The 17,509-nt window shown below is 40.7% G+C and overlaps 1 protein-coding gene across 1 annotated transcript in view; it reads right to left on the reverse strand.

Moving 5' to 3' along the window:
• The window catches only part of HMCN1 (hemicentin 1), a 358,780-nt gene that overhangs the window by 92,799 nt on the left and 248,472 nt on the right, over positions 1 to 17,509 (reverse strand). Inside the window, exons 48-54 of the mRNA XM_065408898.1 lie at positions 15,885 to 15,971; positions 14,314 to 14,505; positions 13,295 to 13,468; positions 11,173 to 11,286; positions 9,117 to 9,262; positions 7,748 to 7,898; positions 951 to 1,154 (exon numbers count right to left, since the gene is read on the reverse strand). Of these exons, the coding sequence (XP_065264970.1) occupies positions 951 to 1,154; positions 7,748 to 7,898; positions 9,117 to 9,262; positions 11,173 to 11,286; positions 13,295 to 13,468; positions 14,314 to 14,505; positions 15,885 to 15,971 (1,068 nt within the window). The remainder of the gene's footprint in view (positions 1 to 950; positions 1,155 to 7,747; positions 7,899 to 9,116; positions 9,263 to 11,172; positions 11,287 to 13,294; positions 13,469 to 14,313; positions 14,506 to 15,884; positions 15,972 to 17,509) is intronic.

Genomic DNA, 17,509 nt, shown 5'->3' on the forward strand with positions numbered 1-17,509 from the left:
TGGTGCAATGCCCTCCCTGCTCAGAGAAGAGAACAAACGTTGGAAATAATACAGATCTAGATTGTGGCTGGCCTCTGAACAGATAAGCAGAGATGGGGAGGGCACAAAGAGCCTTCCCACCCATATGCCATACCGCCACCCTCTGCAGAGAGGCCAGATAAAACTGCTGTCCTAAGTGCAGGAAGTACTCCCTACTAGTGCTCCCTGGAGCATGAGCTTCTCCAAAGGGATGGGTAGCAGGAGGCCATGGGCCTGATGCCAACCTGTCTGCATGAGGCAGGGGAGCTGATTAGCTAGGCAAGAAAGTGCATTCTGAAGTCTCTGAAGAGGTGCTGCAGCAAAGTGTGCTCTGAGGAGCTCTGGGACACATTGTATCACCCAGACAAAATCCCTTTTGGAGCTTCCTCTGGGATGATGTGTTTCTGCACAGCCCCTTACTCAAGGCTGTAGCTAAAGGGCACAATCAAGCCCACAGAATGTGAACAAATCACCTATTTGCAGGTTCCATAGGGACTGTTCCATTTTAGTATTTCCATGGCTTTCACCATTGATGGAGAAATGTTACTACTCCAAATGTGATTGTTTTGTTAAAATGAAATGCAGAAGGAAATGTAACAACAACAGTGGATTGTAGGTGTTGTTCAATGTCTCTGTTGCATATTCACCTGTATTTGTCAATCAGCATGTAATAGCTGAATGTCCATATTCGCGATCTGTTAAGGGATTATACTTTAAATAAAGAAGAGGGTGAAAAATCAAAAGCATATATAAAGTCTGAGCACTGGGAGTGAAAATTTCCAGTCAAGAAAAAATGGATTGAGAAGGATGCACATCCAAAATTAATTATTAGTAAATTGAGTACTTTGAAGATGAAAAATGCAATTGCCATGTAAGTGCTAAGTATTATCATTATTTATTAAGCTCATCAGGTGATCTGTTAAAATACCCACCTGGTAATATCAGTACTTTATCACTGGAGCTCAGAGGGTAGCCATCTTTATACCATGTGAGAACAGGAGGGGGCACAGCATTGGTCTCACAATACAGAGAAAGAGGATTGTTGACAATCACATCTTTGGTTTCTCCACCTCTGCCTGTATCTACTGTGTTACCAACTTCCCATGCTCTGGGAGGTTTTTGGAACCTAGGAGGAACTACATTCAGAGAGAAAGAAGAGGTTAGAGTTAGGATTTTATAGCAGAAATCCATATTTGGACAATCTAGTAACAAAAAAATACTGGAGTTGTTAAATAGCATCTTTAAGCTACGGCAAATAAGCATTCTAAATTAGATCCCATCACATCAGCCATGTACTCCATGCATGAAAATCCCAAGGCCCAGCAGCAGTGTGAACCTGGTCATGCAAACAGTTTAAGCACTACTGATTAATGTACTGGGCACTTCCTGTAGGTTAATGATTGACTAAACAGGAAGAACTGATTAAAAAAGAAAAGCCAGGAGAGGACATTACTCCAAGTTAACTCGAAGCTGTTTGGGACAAGTATTGTGTTTATCCAAGATTTTCATAAGTGACTAGTGATTCTGGATGTCCAATCTGAGACATCTTAAAGGCACCTGATTTTTTTAAGAAAAATAATTTTTAGAAGTGCCTTATTGTTTTACCCATCATCACTGCTCTTACAGCTAGTGTGGGCAAATTAATAGGTTTTCTTTTTCCTGCAACCTTTGTTCAGGCAAAACTTCCTGTGAAATAAAATTTGGTGAACTATTACACAAGAAATCAACCTAACTGCCAGAGCATAGGCTAGCACACAGGCATGGGAATGAGGAGACCTCATATCTAGATGTAGCTCTGCCAACCACTAGCTGTATGGCCTTGGGTAAGTCACTTAACTATCAGTGCTCATCTTCCCCCTCTGTAAATGGAAATATTTGACACTTTCCTTTCTTTGTAAATAGATTTTAAGATGAAAAGTGCCAAGTATGTTTTCTCTCTCTTATGCTAAACAAGTTATAAAAACATTTTTAAAATGAGTTTTTGGAGCTTTTTTGTGTATGCATACAGTGCCTAGCACAATGGGGCTGCAGACTGGGGCCATTAGTGCTACTGGGTGCTGTAGGGAGAAACTTAATATTGATGCAAAAAATGATATTAATAAAATGATTATAATTTTTTTAGATTGTTACAAACTTGTTTGTACCTTTACTGAATAGAAAATATAACTACAAGAATGTCATAGCCAGGATGCTTGGGAATATAACAGTACATATGTTTAGCTGGTTATGTTACAAAACATTTAATCTAATCAAAGAAATACCAGAAGGTTTCCGCTCCTGTCTCCCAAGGACAAGCAAACCTCAAGAAGAGAAACCACTTAAAACAGGTTTCAGAGTAGCAGCCGTGTTAGTCTGTATCCGCAAAAATAACAGGAGTACTTGTGGCACCTTAGAGACTAACAAATTTATTAGAGCATAAGCTTTCGTGGGCTACAGCCCACTTCTTCGGATGCATATAGAGTGAACCATATATTGAGGAGATATATATACACACACATACAGAGAGCATGAACAGGTGGGAGTTGTCTTACCAACTCTGAGAGGCCAATTAAGTAAGAGAAAAAAAACTTTTGAAGTGATAATCAAGATGGCTCAGTACAGACAGTTTGATAAGAAGCAAGTGTGAAAATACTTACAAGGGGAGATAGATTCAATGTTTGTAATGGCTCAGCCATTCCCAATCCCTATTTAGCCCTGAGTTGGGTCCCTACTCTACTTGCGCTACATTGATGACATCTTCATCATCTGGACCCATGGAAAAGAAGCCCTTGAGGAATTCCACCATGATTTCAATAATTTCCATCCCACCATCAACCTCAGCCTAGATCAATCCACACAAGCGGTCCATTTCCTGGACACTACTGTGCTAATAAGCGATGGTCACATAAATACCACCCTGTACCGGAAACCTACTGACCGCTACACTTACCTACATGCCTCCAGCTTCCATCCAGGACACACCACACGATCCATTGTCTACAGCCAAGCTCTAAGATATAACCGCATTTGCTCCAATCCCTCAGATAGAGACAAGCACCTACAAGATCTCTATCAAGCATTCTTAAAACTACAGTACCCACCTGCTGAAGTGAAAAAACAGATTGACAGAGCCAGACGAGTACCCAGAAGTCACCTCCTACAAGACAGGGCCAACAAAGAAAATAACAGAACACCACTAGCTGTCACCTTCAGCCCCCAACTAAAACCTCTCCAGCGCATCATCAGAGATCTACAACCTATCCTGAAAGATGATCCTTTACTCTCACAGATCTTGGGAGACAGACCTGTCCTCGCTTACAGACAACCCCCCAACCTAAAGCAAATACTCACCAGCAACCACACATCACTGAACAAAAACACTGACCCAGGAACCTATCCTTGTAACAAAGCCCGATGCCAACTCTGTCCACATATCTATTCAAGTGACACCATCATAGGGCCTAATCACATCAGCCATACCATCGGTGGCTCGTTCACCTGCACATCTACCAATGTGATCTATGCCATCATGTGCCAGCAATGCCCCTCTGCCATGTACATTGGCCAAACCGGACAGTCTCTACGCAAAAGAATTAATGGACACAAATCTGACATCAGGAATCATAATACTCAAAAACCAGTGGGAGAACACTTTAACCTGTCTGGCCATTCTTTGACAGACCTGCGGGTGGCTATCTTAAAACAGAAAAACTTCAAAAACAGACTCCAACGAGAGACTGCTGAGCTGGAATTGATATGCAAACTAGACACAATCAACTCAGGGCTAAATAGGGATTGGGAATGGCTGAGCCATTACAAACATTGAATCTATCTCCCCTTGTAAGTATTTTCACACTTGCTTCTTATCAAACTGTCTGTACTGAGCCATCTTGATTATCACTTCAAAAGTTTTTTTTCTCTTACTTAATTGGCCTCTCAGAGTTGGTAAGACAACTCCCACCTGTTCATGCTCTCTGTATGTGTGTGTATATATATATCTCCTCAATATATGGTTCACTCTATATGCATCCGAAGAAGTGGGTTGTAGCCCACGAAAGCTTATGCTCTAATAAATTTGTTAGTCTCTAAGGTGCCACAAGTACTCCTGTTATTTTCACTTAAAACATTCATTCTAAAAAGGAATGTGGGGTGTGTTATCTGAGTCATAAATCTAGGTTGTAAAGTAGCCATACTAATGCCTTTTCTTTTCAAAGGAAAAACTTTGCTTGTGTTTTTGAAACTCCAGGAAAAAAACATGTGTAGTTGGAAATGTTTTAAACTTTTGTTTATTTCTTAAATGTTGAAATGACAAACACCTTTGTGAAAGCCATGCTTGCAAATACATTAGCTAAATGCAAAGCTCCAAATATAACTCCTTAAGTCATTGCTATGTAAATAGTAAAATGCTTTAAGTACAACCTAGAATCTAATGACCTTGCTAAACTGACTACTACTACTACTAAGAAGCCACTTAAGTGTAGAATATTTACATTAATGGGGAATTAAATAATTACTGGCAATGCACAAGCAAATCCTCACTGAACTCAGGAAGACAAAAAAATTATAGTTACAAAAATCTTCAATGTAGAATCAACAACTTAAGCTAAAGACTTTCTAAGAGTAATTGAACTTTAAAAGACTGTTTTGAGAACTGAAAACCTTGATATAAAGAACAGGAGCATTGGTGGACTTGTTGAAAACAGAATTTCTTTTCTGTCAAACTCTAATAAAAATGAAAGAATATTTAAGAGAATGGACTGAATAAAATGAAAGAGTTGATGTCTGATGCTGTCCTGCTACAAGAAGAACTATTACATAAAGAAATGTTACGGTCCTAGGGCCGGTTTTGTTCAACATCTTATTTAATGATCTGGGTGATGGGATAGATTGCACCCTCAGCAAGTTCACGGATGACACTAAGCTGGGGGGAGAGGTAAATACACTGGAGGGTAGGGATAGGGTCCAGAGTGACCTAGACAAACTGGAGGATTGGGCCAAAAGAAATCTGATGAGGTTCAACAAGGACAAGTGTGGAGTCCCGCACTTAGACGGAAGAATCCCATGCACTGCTACAGGCTGGAGACTGACTGGCTAAGCAGCAGTTCTGCAGAAAAGGACCTGGGGATTACAGTTGATGAGAAGCTGGATATGAGTCAGCAGTGTACCCTTGTTGCCAAGAAGGCTAACGGCATATTGGGCTGCATTGTAGGAGCATTGCTAGCAGATAGAGGGAAGTAATTATTCCCCTCTATTCGGCACTGGTGAGACCACATCTGGAGTATTGCGTCCAGTTTTGGGCCCCCCACTACAGAAAGGATGTGGACAAATTGGAGAGAGTCCAGAGGAGGCAACAAAAATGATCAGGGGGCTGGGGTACATGACTTACGAGGAGAGACTGAGGGAACTGGGCTTGTTTAGTCTGCAGAAGAGAAGAGTGAGGGGGGTTTTGATAGCAGCCTTCAACTACCTGAAGGGGGGTTCCAAAGAAGATGGAGCTCAGCTGTTCTCAGTGGTGGCAGAACAAGGAGCAATCGACTCAAGTTGCAGTGGGGGAGTTCTAGGTTTCACTAGGAGGGTGGTGAAACACTGGAATGGGTTACCTAGAGAGGTGGTGGAATCTCCATCCTTAGAGGTTTTTAAGGCCCGGCTTGACAAAGCCCTGGCTGGGATGATTTAGTTGGTGTTGGTCCTGCTTTGAGCAGGGGGTTGGACTAGATGACCTCCTGAGGTCTCTTCCAACCCTAATCTTCTATAATTCTATGATATTCATAAGGTGAAGAGGCTTCCCAGGGCTACCTATGAAGTCATGGAGCCAATGAAAGAACCCACTTGAATCTAAACAAGCCTGAAAGAGGTGTGTTTTCCTCTAATTTTGTGAATAGGAAGGAGAAGGATATAAGAAATTCTGAAGTGAGCACCACATGTACACACACACCTGCTAAGAGAGCAGCACTCCATAACTAATCCTGTCTCTCTCAACAAGCCAACTTCCCAGACAGACAGGAAAAGTAGAGAAGACTCAAAAAGAAACCAACTCAAGGAAAACCTGCGCAAACTTCAACATAGATTGGTGAGAGAAAGTTAACTAAGATAATGGCAAGGAATTAGATTTAAAACTCTTATAATGAGTTTACTGGAATATTGAAATGCTGTAGAACTTAAAAGACTAACAGTTTCTCCTGTTAATCATCAAATGGTTAAACCATATATTCCTGGAAAGGAGACAGAGACTAAACATTTAATAGTGGGATTTAAGATCCTTGATATTTATAATTGGTCTGTATTAAGGCAACACTTTACATAGCTTCTTCTAAGTACTAGTTTAAATATTTAGTAAAGATTTAGTTTAGATCACTTACTTTCCCCAACTATTCATGTATGGCAAATTAACTTGTTTAAGGGCAACTGAAGCCTGTCTAGTTATTACTAACCTAAACAGTATAGAAGTATTTAATAAGGGGACTAGATTAAATGACCTTTCCAGTTCCTTTTAACTCTATCATTCTATGATACCTAAACTGAATACACAATAATTCTGGGAAACAATATACTATACTCTGGTCTTAATTTACCAAGAGAAAGTGACCCACCAAAGGTGGGTTCATTCACAAGGGTATAATCTATTCTCCACAGGGTTAAAAGCTCTCCACAGAAAGGCATACAGAAGAGATTGTAATGGAAGTAACTAGTTTATCACTTGTACTCCGTCATGTGTGGTTTTGTTTAATGATTTATTTTTCTTTAATAATACAATAGCCATGGTTAATAATTGTGATTAATTTGCTTGGTCTTGATCAAGTGTCCCCTAAGGCAGGGGTTCTCAACCTTTTTCTTTCTGAGACCCCCCTACCCTTCCAACATGCTATAAAAATTCCATGGCTCACCTGTGTCACAGCTACTGTTTTTCTGCATATCCAGTAGATTAAACACCCAGTGTTAGTGGGTAGCAAGCAGGGCAATTGCCCAATGCCCCATGCCCCACGGGCACCCATGCACCATGCCCCAGGGGCCCCCATGAAGCTAAGTTGCTCAGGTTTCAGCTTCAAGCCCTGTGTGATGGGGCTCAGGCTTCGGCTTTCTGCCCTGGGCCCCGGTGAGTCTAACACCGGCCCTTCTCTGATTTATTTTAGTGGACCCCCTGAAACCTGCTCACAGCCCTCACTGGGCCCCAGACGCCGGTTGAGAACTGCTGCCCTAAGGTATGTAAAAGAATCAGTGTGTCTAAACAGTAGGAGCCACACCCCTAAGTTGACAGAAACAAGTAGTAGACCTGGCCTACCATTTCTCGTTTCTCTGGACTAAATATTTTTTGTAATTTTTAAAATAAAATTAGTTGGCCTCCAACAATTGAAAACTACCCCCTTCCACTCCACAATAAAATATAATGCATTAAAAAGTTAACAAGCATATACATTTTCAAAACACTTTGTAGATGAGATGGTTGATCTTCCTTTCACTTACATCAATGTAATTCTGTTGGTTTCAGGTTTACACCAGTGTAAGTTAGAGAAGAAAATATAAATTTAATAAAGAGCTCATACTTAAAATATTTTCTCTTACTAAATACCTAAAAAATTAGAGCAAGCAGGTCAAATTACCCTTGGTCTAGACTGATCCAATGGGGGGGGGGGGGGGGGAGGGAAAGAAGAGTATAAACAATTTCAGTGCTCCAAAACAAATATTACAAGAAAATGACTCACATCGACAGAATAGGAGAATTTTATTATTTGAACTTTGTTTCCCTCTTTACCTTGTATGTTCACATCAAATTCTATTTCATCCTCTCCAGCAACATTGGATGCCAAACATGCGTAACGACCAGTGTCTGATACCTGAGCTTCCTTTATCTGCAGAGTCCGGCCACTGGCTTGGATGGTAACATGAGCATCTGGTTTAATAGGCTGTGATTTAATTTAAATAAATTTATAAGTATTAAATAAAATAAATACTTGAAGTATTAAGAATCATGAAAGTAATCTGATGGTACAGCCTTTTTGCTCTAATATGCCAGTCAAATTACTTACTCCTACCTTGACATGACTACTTGACAAGCATTTGAAAGCAAGTTGGGAATAAGAAAACATGTTCGTTTAAACTCATCTCTTTCCTTTTTGATTGCCTTGGCTTTGCCAAGAGTAACAGAAAAACATATCTATTATTATTGTTCCCAATAACATTAGGAATCACACTCCAGCCAGTAGTAGGCCTGATCCTGTGAGATGCTCAGCATCTCCTGAATGTGCTCAGCCTATTAATGTGCCTATGGCCTAGAATATAGCAAAAAGTCACATTACCATGATACTAAGCTTCCAGTCTAATGAAATATATGTGATAAATGTAAGTGAAGAAACTTAATGGGAAAGGAGCCGTTTACGGTAATAAAAAGTTATTAACAAAGAAAAACATCTACTCTTTCCAAGCAGATGACTTAGATTATTTTATTTTAAAATGCAGTTAATCTGAAGAATGACTCTATAAAGATAATGTTGTGGTGCCCCCACTTCATTCCCTTTCAACACCTTTTGTACTCAGGGTCTCATTGTTTTCCCAAAATCTGCACATGGAGGATGACTTTTGGAAGATCAGCTGCTTCTGGGGCATTGTCAGCTCTTCCCAGAACCCAGTGGAGGGTTCTCTGCAAGTTCTAGAGAACCAGGGTGAGGAGGGGCAAGGCCAGGATGGCAAAGGGAGGAGGACTGAGGGTGGGACCAGGATGTTATGCCTCTTTCCAGCACAAGCCTTGTGGGGAATCTGCGCAAGAGGTAATACAGCCTGGGGGTATATTACCTTCTGTGCAATGACCACTCAATACTAAGGAACAGGCAGTCTCAGGCAGAGGAAGTCTGGCAGCACTGTCCCACCTGCTCTGCAACTGAACCAGAGGGAGAAGTAGGAGCTCTAGTGCCAGTGTGCAGAGGGACCTGGCCTATTGCAGATTCCCTGAGATCCATAAAATTGTGGGGTGGTACCACTGTCCATAATATTGGGGGTGGGGGAAGGAAGACGACAGCAGGGAGGCACCTATGGTGCTATACAAATGTTGATTAAAAATGATGATAAATATTCAACTGTTTCTGTAAGAAAACCACCCATTAAAAGGAATTAAATTTGTGACTGACCTGTCCATCCTTATACCAGCTGATGGCAGCAGCAGGAATCGCATGAACTTCACACTCCAGAGTAAGGCTGTTGTTTATTTTGATCTTCACTTCTTTAGGAGAGAAACCCATCCCTGAGATGTCTCCTTTGTTAATAATGGGTGGAACTGCACAAAAACAAACATCCCAAGGAAGTGAAAGAGATTTCCCTGACTGAATTAACATGTTATACATAATTTAAAATGAACCAGACATAGGGAAACCAAGTACAATAACCTTAGAGTAAAAAAATACATTCCTTTGTGATCCTGTTCTCTGAGCACCACAGCTGAGTTATAACAAAACAGCAGTGCTTAACTTTTTGGCGAAAGTGCACCAGACTACATCCTTGACTGTCCCACTCTACCATGTACCTGGCTTTCATGCTTACCTACTATTTAATCAAAAATAATAAAAATTAAAGCCAGTATTTTCAAAAACGTGCCTAAAGTTAGGCTTTTGAATCCTTAATTAGTAGAGCTGGTCAAAACTCAGAATATTCTTTCCATGGGAAATTCTGACATTTTGAAATTTGTTGTCATTCAGATTCAGAATTTTGAAATTTGCCACAAAATGAAATTTTTGGGGGGGAAAATGAGTTTTGGGTCAATGAAAACATTTTGTTTCAATTTTGACTTGACATTTAAAAAAATATAATTTATAATATAAAATAAATTTCTACATTCCCACAGAAAGTTTTGATTTTGATGAACCGTTATTTTCTGGTGGAAAAACATTCCACTGAAAAGTTTTTGACCAGCTCTAATCTAAATAAGTGGCAGCTCCAAGTGAAGCTCTATTTCAGGGGTCGGCAACCTTTGGCACGTGGCTCGCCAGGGTAAGCACCCTGGTGGGCCTGACCGGTTTGTTTACCTGCTGCGTCCGCAGGTTGGGTGGATCGTGGCGCCCACTGGCCGTGATTCACCGCTCCAGGCCAATGGGGCTGCAGGAAGTGGCGCGGGCCGAGGGATGTGCTGGCCGTGGCTTCCCGCGGCCCCCGTTGGCCAGGAGCAGCAAACTGCGGCCAGTGGGAGCCATGATCCGCCCAACCTACGGACGCAGCAGATAAACAAACTGGCCAGGCCCGCCAGGGTGCTTACCCTGGCGAGCCGCGTGCCAAAGGTTGCCGATCCCTGCTCTATTTCTTTTCAGTGTCACTGTACAGCCTTTCTTAAATGGTGAGCTCTCTAGCACAGAGACCATCTTTACAGTATGGTATACAGAGCCTAGCTAGCCCAATGGGACCACAATCCCTGACTGGGTCCTCTAGGTACTTCTCTAATTCAAATAAACAATAATACTAATCATCAATAATAAATAATAAAGTTACAAGACTGGGCTGGGAACAGCCTAAACTCCTTTTCAGTTTAGAGCACTAACCAGTGAATAAGAGATGAGAAGCAATGTTTAACTAGGGGCCCCAGCAAAGAGTCTCAGCATTAAAATAGAGTGAGACACTTAGAATACTGGCCCCAAGAGTCTGAAGTACCAGTACTGGTATAGTTACTAGGGATGGTGAAATCACTGTTGTAAGGAACAATCAGAAAGAATCAAAAGTGCTGACAGGAAACCTTGCATGGGAAGGGATGAACCTGGTGGCATTTTACTTCAAAATATAACAGTGTCTGGTTTTACCTCACTCAAGTAAAAACTTCCCATTAGATATTAGGTTCTACTTTTTAAAAATAGCTCTGGAGCCTGTGGGCTTTTACAGATCTTCAGCTGTGCAGTATCCATCTGACCTGAAAGCCCAACAAACGTTTCAGCAGAAAGAGAAGTGCATCATCTCTACATCTTCCCCTGGGCTTGCAAAGCCTACAGTAACCTCAAGTGAATGCTTGTAAATTGTGTCATACAAATCTTCCTGATGTCTTTCAAGATGGTGGGCATGATTTGTATTAATGAAAGTGTTAGCTGGATAGAGTGAGTACCTGCTGGTTCAGAAACCTTAGTGAGCAGCAGAGTGGGTAAAACTGTAAAGAAAAAATGGAGGAATGAGAAAAAATTAAAATGTATTCCATTGTTATAACAAACTTACTGTAGATTTTCACTTCATAGTGTTTCAGTGTTTCCCCAGCTTCATTTGTGGCTATGCAGGTGTATCTACCAGCACTGTCCTCCTGTGCATTTAGAATCTGCAGAGTTCGCCCTCCTGCAGAAAGATTATATTATTCACTAGCATTAGCACCATACTCCTGATCCTCAGGGTATTAATGTTTTCTGCAGTCATACTTTCAACCCTGAGAGCTAAATTCTTCTCTTGGATGTGCATGCACAACTCACATTGAACTCAGAAGGAATTGCACATGTATAATTTAGGTCAGGATGTGACGCTATGTATTAATGAATGTACAGTATCTGAATTGGGTATGGGCTCACTCTCTCCTTGACTAGGTATGTGTCATAGTTCCTATGAAAAGTGTTAAAGCAGTTCTGGACATGAATTGATTTATGGTCCTGTGCTTTGTCTGAATAATTGTGCTTCACCTTCTCTTTTCTGTGAACAAGTAAAAATGCATTAATTCTATATATAGGGCTGGATCTGAGGCACTGTACTGTAGTTTAGTTGCAGCCCTGTACTTCAAGTGAAAAGATGCTCAGTGTGGAGAATAGAGAAAAGATAACACTCTTATGTGAAATGTTGTGAATATTAGTGAATCAACAGGATTTGAGGCTCCAGATACGCAATTCACTCAAATTGCCTGTACTCTTCAGCATGCATCAGTTTCCTTCTCACAAATTCATGCTTACTCGTGATTTATACTCACTCCATTCTCAAAGCACAACCCCAATTTTAACTGGCTAAAACTCCCTTCAGCCTGCATTCTTAGGAACTGTCTCCCAGTGAAGTCATTTAATTCCCACATACTAGTAATGCTCACATTTCCTCCCACAGGTGCAAAATTACCAGTAGCAAACTGTAACAAAAGTGTAACATTCATTTTCATTATATTACCTATAATCTTACCAGAAAAACTTTCCCTTATTTCATATGTCCACAAAGGGCTAGACAAGAGATAATCCAACAAAAGGACAATTATTTTTTTACTTTCTTGATGGCAAGCTACTAATGAGATATAAAAAATGCTACAGTAGAACCTCAGAGTTATGAATACCTTTAGAACAGAGGTTGTTTGTTACCTTGAAATGTTCATAACGCTGAACAAAATGTTAGGTTGTTCTTTTAAAAGTTTACAACTGAACATTGACTTAATACAGCTTTGAAACTTTACTATGCAGAAGAAAAATGCCGCTCTCTCTATTTGTTAGTACTTTACATTTAACACAGTACTGTACTGTATTTGCTTGCTCTTTTTTTCTTTCTTTCTTTTTTTTGGGGGGGGGGGGGCGGGATGGGGTCTCTGCTGCTGCCTGATTGTGTACTTCTGGTTCCAACTGAGGTGTGTGGTTGACTGGTCAGTTCGTAACTCTGGTGTTCGTAACTCTGAGGTTCTACTGTATCTTATTTATTTAGCTTTTCTGTTTGTGCTGTCTATCTTCACTTCCTCTCCAGTTATACCCCCCTATTTTTGAAGTGTTCCCATTATTTTCACAGACAAGTCTAAAAATTAACAGCACAACGTAGGACATATTTTTAGCAGACCTCCTTAATTCTGCTTAATTAATTTGTGGGCACATCCATTTTATATTCAAATTGTAGTAAGAGGGTAAAATTGCCTAATTTGCACAAACAGATCTTCCTGCAAATTTTGCAGACACAATTAAGGAGGTAAACTGGAAATTTCTATAAGTCATTCAATTGCCTTTTTAATATGGATACGATGTAGTATGGTCATGAATACATTTTAAAGTTATCAAGCGATAGTGGTGATGTGGGTTACTGTGTGTCGTTATCAATATTTCAAATGAAGTTACCATGTTATTATTATGCTGTTACCACCTAACTTTAATTATTACATTGTAACTGTGCAATTAACTTGGCTCACCACCATCGTTTTACAGAGCAAGGAGATAAATATTATCTGAAAGCATAAAAATAATTAATTAACTAATGTTTGTGAAACTCTTTGAGATCCTGGGATGAAAAATGCTACAGAAGTATAAAGTGATGCCATTATTACAACTAATTGTTTTGTTTATGAATGTGTCATCTGATAAGTGACAAAACATTTATTTTATTTAAGAATAAAAATAATTACCCGGCAAAATTCGGATATTTCTGTTAGATTCCAGTGGAGCTCCATCTTTTAGCCAGGTAATTGTAGGTGGTGGGTATGAATAAGCCTCACAAGCCAGGGATGTGGGGCTATTCAGGATAACAGTGACGTCTTCTGCACTGCCATGACTGTCTGTACCCGCAATGGTTGGAGACACTGGGAAGCAATAAGAAGATCCTCAGCAATGGAACTGACAGCCATTAAAAGCAATTTAAGGCTACAATAACTTTTAAATGGAGAACTGCTGGTGTTATTTGAAACCTCTTTATAAAGAAAATTCAACATCCTGTTTAGAGGATGTGCATCACTACTAGGCATGTGTGAACTGTTCACAATGAAACCCAGAACCAGGCAAAAGTCCTATAGCACTAGCTGAAGCTCTGTCTGGTTTCTTGTTTTGTCCTGAAGTTGAAATTCAGCCTACGTTCATAGAGCCTGTCAAATGGGTGGGGGTTGGAGGGGAGAGGGGGAAGGGAAGAAGGCTGGCCACCAGCCATTACCCCACCACCTCCCACGGACTATTATTGACTAGGGGTCAGCAGGTCTACTGTCTGATCTTCCTGAAAGCTATTGCTAGGCAGGGGATGTGGGCCAGGATATGAGAGTATGTAAAGAAACTCTACTGTATTAGTTGTAGTCTGTAACGTGATAACCATCATAATAAAATAACAGGTGGTCTGAGTTTTTATGAAACAATGTTTCCTTTAATGGTGTCCTTAACACATTTTTTCTGTAAAACACAAGACAATGCACTGTTTTGTTCAATCTATATGTAGATTAATTCCTGTTCTAACTCCCTGTTTTCCTACCTAACTTGTTTCTTCTTAAAGGTATAAGTGCCTTATTAATATTAAACACTTTAGCAATTATACAAATGTAAATATTTAACTCTAGTCAGGTAACTTAGACATTGCTGTTATTAACTGTTAGGAACCCCAGCATGAATATCTACCTTTCAATGAGATTAATACCTTCTTTAGATAACCAGCACAATCACTTACCAAGTACATTGAGACTGTAACTTTTGCTTTTGTCACCAGCTACATTGGATGCAACACATATATATCGCCCTGTGTCAGCAACTTGAGTGTTGGTGATTTGAAGAAAACGTCCACTGGACAGAATCTGGTGATCTCCATCCTGGGTAAGAGGCTGACCATCTTTTACCCATGTAATCTGTGGTACAGGATTCCCTTAATAAAAATACAATTAATTGTAAGTGTTAATTACTGTAGCCTCTAGAAAATGAAAAGTTACTGAATAGAAAAGAACATTTTTTGTGTCCACTTAAAATTTCCCTTTTAAGAAAGTTCTATAGAATACATATTCTATAGCCCTATAGGTTTTTGAACCATCCTCTAGAATTTTATACGAACATAAGAACAGCCATACTGGGTCAAACCAATGGTCCATCTATTCCAGTATCCAGTTCCAACAGTAGCCAATGACAGGTGCTTCAGAGAAAATAAACAGAACAGGTAATCCATCAAGTGATCCAATCCCCTGTTGCCCATTCACATCTTCTGGCAATAGAGGGTAGGGACACCATCCCTGCCCATCCTGACTAATAGTCATCGATGGATTTACCTCCATGAACTTATCTGGTTCTTTTTTGAACCCTGTTAGTCTTGGCCTTCACAACATCCTCTGGCAAAGAGTTCCACAGATTAACTGTGCGTTGTATGAAGAAATACTTGCTTTTGTTTGTTTTAAACCTGCTGCCTTTTCATTTCATTTGGTGACCCCTGGTTCTTGTGTTATGAGAAGGAGTAATTAACACTTCCTTATTTACCTTCTCCACACCAGTCATGATATTATAGACTTCTATCATATCCCACCTTAGTAGTCTCTTTTTCAAGCTAAAAAGTCCCAGTCTTATTAATCTCTCTTCATATGGAAGCTGCTCCATGCCCCTAATCATTTTTGTTGCCTTTTCTGTACCTTTTCCAATTCCAGTACATCTTTTTTGAGATGGGGTGACCACATCTGCACACAGTATTCAAGATATGGATGCATATAGAAGTAATATGATATTTTCTGTCTTATTATCTATCCCTTTCCTAATGGTTCCCAACATTTTGTTAGCTTTTTTGACTGCCGCTGCACACTGAATGTATGTTTTCAGAGAACTATCCACAATGACTCCAAAATCTTTCTTGAGTGGTAACAGCTAATTTAGACCCCATCATTTTATATGTATAGTTGGGATTATGTTTTACAATGTGCATTACTTTGCACATTACTTTTCTGTTAAATTCTACAGGATGTTTAAAAAATAAACTATAGAAAGGTTTTTTCTATTAAGTTCTATAGGATATTTCTCTTAGGGTTATTTGCTAAAAACACGTTCATTTAAAAAACCCACTGCATTGACAGTGATATTAAAACATTTAAAAAAGAACAGTCAAGATAAAACTCAGAGCCAAATTCTGGCTTTCAGCTATTTGTACACATACACTCAAACAACTGTGGTCAGGAAGGGAACTGTGATGTGGACAACTAACAAACACACCAAGCTACTGTGGGTTTAGCTGTTGAATAGGGAACATATTGTGACATTGCAAAGCCTTACCTATGACTTCACAAGTTAATGTAACACTGTGTTTTTCTTTCACTTTCACATCCTCCAGTTTATTCTCACCCACAATCCCTGGGGGCACTATTAAAGAGAAAAAAAGCATAATATTGCACACTATTAGTTACACCAAATTTAAATATAACACACTACAGACCTATATTGGTATAACTACATCACTCAGGTGTGTGAAAAATTCATACCCGAGTGCCGTAGTTATACTGACACAATCCCCTGTGTAGACAGTGCTATGTTGGCAGGAGAGCTTCTCACGCTGACTTAGCTACTGCCTCTCGGGAAGGTGGATTAATTACACCAATTGGAGAGCTCTCACCCATCGGCTTAGAGTATCTTCATTAAAGTGCTACAACAGCAGCACAACTGCATCAGGGTATGGCTACACTACGAAATTAGGTCGAATTTATAGAAGTCTTTTTTTAGAAATCGTTTTTATACAGTCGATTGTGTGTGTCCCCACACAAAATGGTCTAAGTGCATTAAGTCGGTGGACTGCGTCTACAGTACCGAGGCTAGCGTCGACTTCCGGAGCGCTGCACTGTGGGTAGCTATCCCACAGTTCCCGCAGTCTCCGCCACCCATTGGAATTCTGGGTTGAGATCCCAATGCCTGATGGGGCAAAAACAGTGTCGTGGGTGGTTCTGGGTACATGTCATCAGGCCCCCCTCTCCCTCCCTCCCTCCATGAAAGCAATGGCAGACAATCGTTTCGCGCCTTTTTTGCAGGGTTACCTGTGCAGACGCCATACCACGGCAAGCATGGAGCCCGCTCAGCTCACCGTCACCGTATGTCTTCTGGGTGCTGGCAGATGTGGGACTGCATTGCTACACAGCAGCAGCTCATTGCCTTTTGGCAACAGATGATGCATTACGACTGGTAGCCATCGTCGTCGTACTCCTGGGTGCTCTTTTAGCTGACCTCAGTGAGGTCGGTCAGGGGCGCCTTGGCAGACATGGGAGTGACTCAGCCAGGTCATTCCCCAGTCGTACTGCACCGTCTTCTGACAAGCACCCAGGAGATGACGATGGCTAGCAGTCGTACTACATCGTCTGCTGCCAGCCTAAGATGTATAAGATAGATGGAGTGGATCAAAATAAGAAATAGACCAGATTTGTTTTGTATTCATTTGCTCCCCCTTCCCTCCCTCCCTCCATGAAATCAACGGCCTGCTAAACTCAAGGGTTTTGAGTTCAATCCTTGAGGGGGTGATTCTGTGTGACAGTTGTGTTTCTCCTTGATGAAAAGCCACCCCCTTTGTTGATTTTAATTCCCTGTAAGCCATGTTGTCAGTCACCCCTCCCTCCATCAGAGCAATGGCAGACAATTGTTTCACGCCTTTTTTCAGTGCAGACACCATAGCACTGGGAACATGGAGCCCGCTCAGATCACCGCGGCAATTCTGAGCACTGTAAACATCACGCACATTATCCGGCAGTATATGCAGAACCATAACCTGCAAAAGCGAAACCAGGCGAGGAGGCGACAGCAGCACGGTGACGAGAGTGATGAGGACATAGACATGGACATATACTTCTCACAAAGTACGGGCCCCGGCAATGTGCACATCATGGTGTTAATGGGGCAGGTTCATGCCGTGAAACGCC

The sequence above is a fragment of the Emys orbicularis genome, chromosome 8 (assembly GCF_028017835.1).
Source record: "Emys orbicularis isolate rEmyOrb1 chromosome 8, rEmyOrb1.hap1, whole genome shotgun sequence".
Classification (NCBI taxonomy): domain Eukaryota; kingdom Metazoa; phylum Chordata; order Testudines; family Emydidae; genus Emys; species Emys orbicularis.